The sequence below is a fragment of the Macrobrachium rosenbergii genome, chromosome 42, assembly GCF_040412425.1.
Source record: "Macrobrachium rosenbergii isolate ZJJX-2024 chromosome 42, ASM4041242v1, whole genome shotgun sequence".
In the NCBI taxonomy this organism is placed as follows: Eukaryota; Metazoa; Arthropoda; class Malacostraca; order Decapoda; family Palaemonidae; genus Macrobrachium; species Macrobrachium rosenbergii.
The window spans coordinates 10,555,941-10,566,037 of NC_089782.1; the positions used below are offsets into that span (position 1 = coordinate 10,555,941).

At 38.0% G+C, this 10,097-nt stretch overlaps 1 protein-coding gene and 1 long non-coding RNA gene across 24 annotated transcripts in view; both read right to left on the minus strand.

Annotated features, from left to right (window-relative positions):
* Positions 1-866: 866 nt before the first annotated feature.
* LOC136827615 (uncharacterized) lies at positions 867-2,636 on the minus strand. Its single transcript, XR_010849813.1, has 2 exons — positions 1,590-2,636; positions 867-1,323 (listed from the first exon to the last, which is right to left on the minus strand). It is a non-coding gene; the product is annotated as an uncharacterized lncRNA (long non-coding RNA).
* Positions 2,637-3,747: 1,111 nt separating this feature from the next.
* The window catches only part of LOC136827939 (TOX high mobility group box family member 2-like), a 1,122,506-nt gene continuing 1,116,156 nt past the window's right edge, over positions 3,748-10,097 (minus strand). For 21 of the 23 annotated variants that reach the window (XM_067085478.1, XM_067085475.1, XM_067085467.1 and 18 more), the window contains 4 exons: positions 8,767-8,983; positions 7,432-7,815; positions 6,636-7,060; positions 3,748-6,335 (listed from right to left, as the gene is read on the minus strand). In XM_067085478.1, coding sequence (XP_066941579.1) covers positions 6,260-6,335; positions 6,636-7,060; positions 7,432-7,815; positions 8,767-8,983 — 1,102 coding nt within the window. In that variant the 3' untranslated portion in view covers positions 3,748-6,259. The remainder of the gene's footprint in view (positions 6,336-6,635; positions 7,061-7,431; positions 7,816-8,766; positions 8,984-10,097) is intronic. The other 2 variants (XM_067085483.1, XM_067085482.1) reach the window with 1 other exon arrangement.

Here is a 10,097-nt window from a genome sequence, read left to right on the forward strand (position 1 = left end):
CTTGTTCCTATGTTAATTATCTACAGTAGGCTTCTTATCTGGTATCACTTCATTGAAGACCTCCGTGAAGACCCGCAAATTCATTTAGGAACATTTGAAGGATTATACTAAGTACTGCATATTAAATGTCAAATCCACATTACCATAACACAGAAAATGTTTAATATTCTTTTATTGAAAACTTGACATTCCAGTCCTCCTAGTAGCAAGTGGGGGGGTTGCAAATTTTAATAATCTAAATACAAACATTCTAAGTGCATCTTGGCAACACGACTGGAAATCATCTGTAGCTAATCTTGGGTTGACACCATTCGTTGGCTGTAATATGCACATCAATTCTTTTACTTAAGTTGGACATTCGGTCTCAAGAATCATAGCTTTATTTTGAAAATTAACTTAGCCGTGATGGGCGGCCAGTACAACTCGAACCATGCAGGGGTAATCCAATTTGGCGTTTTCTAAGACAGATTTATCATTAATCTGGATTAAATTTCCATCAATATTAACCAGAATGTCACCAATGCTTCTTAAATTAGCTTTTTTCCCACGGACACAGATTCTCTGGTCCAAGTATATGAAGTACACATCACTATATTAAAAAAATACTTACGTGAGTGCTCTTAATTTTAGTCCAACTCTTCCCCCAACCCACCCCCTCGGAATACCAAAGTACGAGGCATTCGGGTCGTTTCGGCCCTAAGTCATTTAGGCCGTAAGCACGTTTACGTGCAAAATGGGCGCCGTGTTTAGTACCAGCACCTTGGGAATGTACGTAAAACATGAAATAATAATGGTAAATACCATAAACATAACGGTAAATACCATAAACATAACGGTAAATACCATAAACATAACGTCTTACATTGTTTTGGATGTTACGGCCTAAGTGACTTACGGCCGAAACGACCACGACCGAGTACGGGTAGGAGGGGTCGTTTCAGGTATCTTAGCGGTATCAAATTCGTTAACCCATGTTTCAGCAACAGCTAATATATCAAAAGCCTTCCCATTATTCCACACTCTGATCTATAACGTTTTACTGCCAAATGACAAAACATCAACAAAACCGGGGTTCAAGACGTTTAACATCAACAGCCATGATCGGTAGGCCTATTTGCTATATTTCTCCTTAGGCAACATGTGTCCAGAGCTTTGCAGTTTACACCCAATGATAGATATATGTTTTTTTCTGTCCCCTACATTTTATACTGTACACTTTACCTTATTTGAATGGCATTTTTTTTACATGATCACCAGCAGTTACCACAGACTATCGTCAAAACTGAACTTGCATTTCTTCTCATGTTCTCCATACTTCTGACACTAGAAAAAAAAAGTCGGCATATGATTATGTTATTGCAAGTTATACGTTCCCCACCGTACCAAAACTATCATTATCATGAATAGCATTTCGAATTAAATTAATCATTTTAGAATTATTTTTGATGTCCTACTGAAGTAAGTTTGTTAAATAAAACGCTTATCTTCTTAACATCAAAGTCTAACTGTAGATAAGTTTGTCAATGCATCAGCCACGCCGGGCCACATCACTATAGACAAACTATTTTTTAAAATTTCAATTAACCTACCTTATCTTGTCTCTTCTGTTACTACCATGTTACGCATCTTGGTCGCTGCATCATCTCTGTTAACGCTACACGCAACATTTACATCACCGTTAGAGGAGTGGTTTCCAAAACTTAATATCTTTACTGGAATATGCACCCTCACTTTTCTTCTAAAAGACATCACCTCAAACCTGTGTGGTTCTGTTGCCAGTTAATTATTTTCCTTGACTGTCAGTATAAGTTTTCTTCTCAATATCAAAAGCTGTTGTCTTCTTCATATTACTTTCATATTCTTTGTGCGATAATTGTTAGATCAACGGCCGGGAGAAATACCACAAACTTCATTTGTCTCATCCCGTATTCTCATAAGTTCGGCCATTTTTGTTTCTAGCCAAGCATCTCTCAACCTCGCATCTGCATTCCTTATCACAAATATTTCAGCATTAATTTATATTGTCACTGATGAGTACACTGCCAATAAATTTAAGGGATAACCACTTCATTATCCCTCATCAATATCATTATGGAAGACACTTTCTATGGTACCACTCGTAACATTCACCACCTATTCAATCCTTTCCTTTTCCCCCAACGGGCTGGCAAGTGGGGCTTATCTGCGTGTACAACGCAACTCTGGCGCTTATTAATTTGCTGTCAAAGGACTTTACATGTATAACGCAACTAACTCCAATGAAAAGAAAACAATTTATTTGGTTCGCTCAACACGCAGGAGTCAAAATCAAGCACGTCCGTGTAGTTTCCATGTATACTCCAAACTGTCACAGAGCGCCGTTGGTAAACATTACGTAGAGTGAAAAACGGGCATGTCGACCGCCTCCTCTACTCAGCAAGTACAATGGTCCAGTTATTCCAACAGTCATAAAATTGTATAGACGGAAGTACCTGACTTTAACACAGATATTCAAAATTAAATTTCATTTCTTTATGGGACTGATTATCCAGATTACTAAAGTACCTAACAGTTCAAGGGTCTTCCGCTAGACATACCTTTAAACCGCCAACAGAGTCGACAAGATATATTTTCGATAAGGGAAGTTGGAACCACGTTCTCGCTGGCAAGGTTTCTCAGTAACTCCCAGCGTCACCGGTTGGCCTACAGTTTCACGGGGTTTTATTTTTCGCCATGCAATTTTTCAGCCTTCACAAGAGCGCAAACAATGGAAAGGAGTGTTTACTAATTATATCCATACACAACCACCAGTCTAAATTTCCTGCATTTCTAGGTGACTTTCTTAGCTGAACTATCAACCTACGGGTGGTAAAAGCTTTCAACTTGTTTTTGTTCATACTAGACTCGAAATCGGTTCTGCAAGATCCTATCGCGATGAAGGTACTGTATGCGCTGGTTATATATATTGGTGAATCATTTTTCATGCATTAAATTATCTGAAAGCAATAACGATGCCACAGAAAAAAATCTTCAATTGTTGGAAAAGTATCCAGCAGATACAAAATTTTGCTAGATTTATGACCAGGCAAGTAAAATTTTGGTGTTAATTAAATTTTGTGCTTAACTGCGTCCAAAAGAAAGCAGGTTATATATATCAAGGTGCTGATTGCCAACTTGACTAGCATTTGCTTATGTTTATACTTAATGTGAAAATTCCTGTGAACTGCAATTAACTTGAGAAACTTTAACGGCTGAATTATTAGTAGCTACGACTGACATGACAAAACAACATACTTTGCATAGTAAGCTGTATTGCAGCACCCAGTTGTTATTATTTGATTATGTATTAGCTTTGTTTTTATTCAAAGTATATTACGACGCCTTTCATTCATGTCTGTCTTCTATTATGAGATCCAGGTATAACAAAGGATAGAAACTGCTAACAGTATTCCATTTCCTACATGATCTTTTTATAGGAAAATGATGTATATATAAAGTATGACTTGCATTTTTCTTACTTGCGTCTGAATAATGTCCCCTTAAATGTTCTTACATGATGATGTTGGTAGGCATATAGGATGAGGTAGGCAACTTGTTTAATATCAAGAAACCGTCCTTCCTGTGCAGTACCTACTTACGGAAAAGTGAAAATGACCACACCTTATCCTAAATTTTGAAAATACAAATGTAATGCTTGACTAGTTACAAAGTACTATTTCACTTGAAAGCTGTGGTGACACTGATACAAGGAATAATCCAAAACAAGAATATATGTATAGTGTTTATTATATTGTGAATACAGAAGTGAAAGAGCACACACAGGCATTGTACACATTACCACAACATCCGCATAATTATGCTCAGTGGAAAGTTCATTCCACGGTACTTCAGTCATTAGAAAATAGTTTTAAGGAACCATTAACTAACATTTACAGTATTTCTTGAAATGGAAAGTATGACACCACACGTGACAGAGCAGTCAATACCTTAACTGTTAACACTGCACCGAGTGTTAACTTGTATATCTTGAATAAATTGTTCTGTTCATTGTTTCAAGTACTTGTTGCAATTCTTATTGTTCATGAGAACTTGTCTGAAATTTGTTCATTTCGAAAATTCCAAACTGAAAACATCACAATTTTTCTGAAAACTTAAATTTAAGAAATGACAATACGGCCATATACCTGTGGTGGTTTTCGCCTGTTTTTAATAAGCACGGTATTTATTCAAACATATTTATAGCTATATAAGAAGGGCAAACACTGACAATGTCATTTTATTCTAGGACAAAAGGATTTCCTAAGAACTACAAGCAAGGGTAAAACCTCATGTGAAGGCAATCCTTCTCAAGTGATCATTAACTCTTAAATCAATATCAATTTAAAATCCACATTCTATTTATATATAAACATGAATACACATTAAATGCTTTGCATCAAGCTTTACCCAATGGAAAATATTAAGGAAAATGGTTTTAAAATTAGCAAATTACATTTCCTCTTGGTACAAACAAAGAAAAAATCATTACTCCATTACTTTTTATGGTTCTTGTAAAGATTTCCAAGAGGTAATTTTATCGCAGTCAGTCCTCAAAGAAATTAGTTATGTACACTGAGGATTGAGCAAAGTGTCCTATTGACACAAACTTCCTTTAATAATAACCTCTCGATTAATGATAATAATAAATGGGAGAGCTGATGAAAAAACTGGGATGGGGGATGGGGGTGCCAAACCCTATTGCTATGCATACACAACTCAGTACGCTGAGGGGGGAATGGCCAACAGATGGCTACTCAATGCATTTTGTCTCCACTGTCTGTGTCACTTTGGAAGGAATTCTTACAGTTTTGACACAAACCGGCCAAGTCTAATCATTTTTGTTTTCTCAGTTTATCCTAATCAAATAAGCCTCTGGACAAATCTACTATGATACATGTACATACATACATAATAAATTTATCTTATTTCTTTCACATTGAGGAGAAAAAACTCAGCATTCACTTGTACATAATGCTGAAATATTTACAAATTATATTGTAAATAAGTCAAGCTATCTACAATAATAGTATTGTAATTCTCTCTCCTTAATTAAGGTAAATAAACACAAATACAGTATTTACAAACCCAGCTCCCTAAGACGAAGATTTACTGCTGGCTTGACATAATAAAATTACAAACAGGATCAGAACATGATTCCAAGGTTGCGTGAAAACCAAGGTTGTGTGAAAGTAAGCAAGACATAGAGATAATGACTTAAGTGCATATGCTTACAGGTGTACTGTACATACGGTACGTGTTTGTCTACAAATTCACGATATGCATTGTCAATTTGCATACCACTGTGAATATACAATATTTGTGTTTTGTATATGTGCCTCAACACTCAGGAAATTGTTCATTATACCACAGAGTATATGCATATTTGATGCTTAGTAATTGTACTGTTTTCTTTTAATATCCTCCTCTGTACCAGACATGCATACAGATACTGTCAATGGGGAAAATAAATCATCTTGTGTAAGAGTGGATCGAGTTCTAAGTTCCTGTTCATTTATGACCTTGTTCGACTCTACTTTGTTCACACCAGACCAGACCAGATAAGAAAACACGTTACAAACTAAACATTTTGGTCCCCTTCATCTGGCCAATATGCACTCAAAAGGTTCTGTCTGAAGTTAATAACTTGTAATGTGTACCAGCCATTCACTTTTCCTATGCTTTCAATAGGAGAATGAACTTCTGATTTTACTAGAAAAGTAATGCAAAAGGGAAGTAAAGAGATGAGTAACATCCTTCAATGTAACTTATGCAGTGCTCACTTTCACAACACAACCCACTTGGAACGCGTCGCATCTATGACCAATGTATTGTAGTTGAATTAGGTATGAATAATATATTTGGGACTCTACGAAACCCAGAAATATTTAAAAGATAAGGATGAATAGTTTTAATTCCAGCAATGACAAAACCGCTTAGAAAAGCTTGACTTTGATACAAGCACCCACGTTTGTCTATATGAAATGGGGAAGAAGAAGAAAAGGTACCATGTACAATTAGATTAAGTTCCTCGTTATCATGGCAACCAGCTTTTATACATAAATCCTCTTTTCTGACAAGAATGTTTCTTACTGCATAAGTAAGTAATAATTAGTACATACGACATGAACAGGTACCTAACAGGAATCAGCACTTATAATTTACTTGACTTAATGTTGACTCATAAGTTGGTTTATAATGCTGCTTGGCTGGTCCTCCTGGGGTTTCCCTGGTCACCTTCAACTTATTTAACAGGTGCAGGGTAGGAAGGAGGTGTCTGCTGATGATGGTTGCTAGCTACCCAGGTGGTGAAAACGTCTCTGAAAGAAATACTAGCTTGTCAATTTAGAGGCCATGAAATACTTTTCTGATTTTCTGGATAATCAAGTGCTCAAGAAAGAACGCACAACAAAACCTAAGATGCTATTATACACAATTTGATTTTATTCATAAATCTTTAACATAATCCTTTCAATCCATCGTTACTACCCAAATAACTCATGCCTGGTAATCAATAAAAATATAACAAAAATCTTAATTACTAATGTGAAATACTCATGTACCACTATATGAAAATATAATCCAGCCATCAACAACATGACCCTTCCTTCAGTATTCACCTGCAGTGTGAGACGACACATTCATTGGAGCAGTACTCATCTTCCCATTCAGGATTATGCACAGCAGGGTTAGTGCATCCATTCCTGATGCAACTTGGACCGGAGGTTGGACATCCTACGTGTCCAGGCTGCCCCATACCCTGCTGCTGTCCACCTGATCCTTGACCACTTGGTTGGCCTTGTTGCTGTTGCTGCTGTTGTTGCTGTTGCTGTTGTCCTTGTTGTTGTTGTCCTTGCTGCTGCTGCTGTTGCTGTTGTTGCCCATGCTGACCACTCTGCTGATGCTGCTGTTGCTGTTGCCCTGCTTGTTGCTGTTGGTGCTGAGTGGCAGCAGCCTGTTGCTGTGGGTTCTGGTGCTGTTGTGGTTGCTGGGCACTGCTTGGAGACCCACCACCTCCAGGACTCGTCATGGATCCAGGTGCTTGCTAAAGTCATCGAGAGAAAGGATAGTGTCTTTTACTTCGGCAGATGAGTTATGAACATTTAATCTAGGAGACAAACACTACTGCTTTAGTTAAGGAACGCTATTTTGATGTTAAAAGAAGGAATGTAATCATTAGTCACTACAGAGAGCATTTAATTCAATATTCATGCACAGATTACAGTAGTTCTGTAGCAGAGTCATAAAACTAAAGACCAGGTATCGATGCGCCACAAAGTCAGTGATTACTGTATTGTGTTTTATGGCATCATTGCTAATTTTGATTAGTAAGCAGGAGCAGAAGCGGCAATAGTACTAATATCAGCAGGAACAGTAGAGCAGCTGTAGTAGTATTGATAGGAGCAGAAGTTATACCTGGTTCATGTAAGGAGAGGTGGTAGGTACGTTGGTCATGGGCGTCAGGTGTGGCTGAGGTGTGGGCGGCTGATGGGCGGCCTGAGGGGGACCCTGTTGAGGCTGTGGAGCCATACTGGCTGCTGACATGGGTGGCATGGAACCATGGGGCATCATGGGTGGGCCAGAAGGTGGCATGGGCTGTGACATTGGTGGGGTCATCATAGGAGGGGGAGGGTCAGCCATAAGAGATGAGAGGAGAGGAGACTTCTTAGCCAATGGTGACATCTGGGTGGGCGACTGTACTTGGGGGTGACCTGGGGCAGTAGTGGTAGGGGGATAGCCAAAGCCTGGGGCAAACTGGCCGTACCCTTGGGCTCCATACACGTTCTCATTTTCCCCTCCCTGCAACACAAGCCACGATCAAGCCTTGTCCTTAGGTAACTTGTCACACCTTTTGAAACTTCCCCACGCCACAGTCATTGGTTAGTAGTCTAAATCTGAATGGTAATTAGTGAAAGCATTGCCACAACATTGTAAATCAGCATTCAACAAATATGATTATGAGAAGACCGACCTTAATTCAAAATCTACCACAACTTACGTCATTAATTATGTCTGCTCATCACTTCTTTACATTCATTCACTCAACACACCAATAATGATGCTCAGACCTACCAACTGATTCACCCAAGCCATATGCACTCTGTTACATTCAGCTTGCTATCCAAAAAATGATAGCTTCAGTACACTACTCTCCCTCAACATGCAAAGGCAAAATTACTGTTACACTGGCAGCAGAGTCCATAAGCACAAACATAAGCAATATTGCATTCAGCTCCTCTAAATCGCAGTAGAAAAGCCACTATAGTTTGTCAGGAGCTGTGTTAAGCAATATCATAAAGCAATGATTATTGATTAGCCGAAGCAATAACCATGCAATTAACAAACTAAAGGTTAAACTGAACAATTCCAAGAAGCGAATTTTGCTAAGCTCTTTGATTTTGTCATTTAAATGTTACAAATGTTCCAAACATTTTTGAGGTCTCAGATACTCCATTACATATTCCTTTATAAATCTTCAATACAAATACTGTAAGCACGTGTAATCCAGACTCAAGTTCTACGAGAATCACATCTGAACCTTTCTACTCAAACAGTCTAAAACTGGTAAACCGGCTCAAATAACGAACATCACCCACATCATTATATTTTAAATGAAAAGACTAATATTTTAGAAACTGGTGTGTTTTTATAAACGTAAAATCAATAAAATAACAATGATGATGGTGGAGTAAGTCAACGACTCAAACATTCCAGTGTTTACTGTCTCGTCAGCTTCTCGAACTGTCCTACCTTCGAGACGAGGCTGGCGCGGTAGGCGGCCAGAGCCTTCAGGTACTCCTTCTTTGCGGCCTCGGTCTTCTTCTTGTAAACGTTCTTGTGGTCAGCGTCGAGTGAATCCCACATGGAGGCCACGATCTTCGACACTTCCCCAAAAGAGGCGTTTGGATTGGAACCCTTGATAGCAGCTTGGGTGTCACGGAAGAAGAGAGCGTACGCTGATACCGGCCTAAAAAAAAAACAAGTGGGCAATTGTCACAGTAGAAGTAACAGAAACCATTATGTTAAGGCAAGTCTAAGAAGAGGTACTACAAATCTACTTACATGAACAGTAAGCCAAGAAACCCTGTGGTTCCTTGCAAAAACATATACTGAAGCCATCTACGAAGAAACAAAAATACTACCAAAGAACTATGATAATAATCGACGAAATATTTTATATTCTCCGACTTTACCGAAATATTGTGGGGCCGTAGAAATGACATGAAGCATTGAGAGTTACTATGTGATTTCAAAGTTCCGTATTGTGAAAAAATGTTGAAGGGATTACTGACCGAAGTATTTTCTGTTTTGTTTTTAGGGATACGGTTCTCAACCACGGTATTCAAGATGTTTTTCCGATGTTGCAGCATGAACGAAGTTAATGCAAACTAATAGGAATCATACACAAAATAGTCCACATCCGTTGGTCTCCAATTAAAAACAAGTTTCTTAACAACAATAATAACAATCATAACGTCATCATCAGTATTCTCTAACTAGCGCATCTTCATTCAAAATGGCCAAAGTCTCTTTCAAAAATATACTGAGCTGAGTAACGGGCAATATGATCTCATAATTATGTTAACATTCCATAAATCTCAAAGGCTAACCAAGGCATGACACAACAAAACCGAAACGTCCATCAAAGCGGAATGCCAGAATAAACCTGCTCCAATATCAAATATATTATCGGACACCGAGAAATCAAAAATATGGCATTTGTTGGCGATCAACTATTTTATGATTGAACTAAACCTCGTACTACATAAAAACGAAAAAAGTGCAATAAAAAGGTTTTAAAAATACTGAAATCGACTATTTGATAGAAAAAAATGTCCATCAAGCTCATGTTTATGAGTGGTCTGGCATGCACTGCCTCCAACCACACATTCGAATAATTTGAAAATCATGCCGCCACGGTGTGCAGTGGAACACTAAATCTGCTTTTATATAGAAATACCAACTTCATTTTTACCATAATAAATCATCTAAGAATTTAAAGCCAAAAATGTTTGCTTCCACGTGTAAAATCATAAAGTGAATAAATTCGCCCATTTCTTTATTCAGCCAGTTCAAAAGTT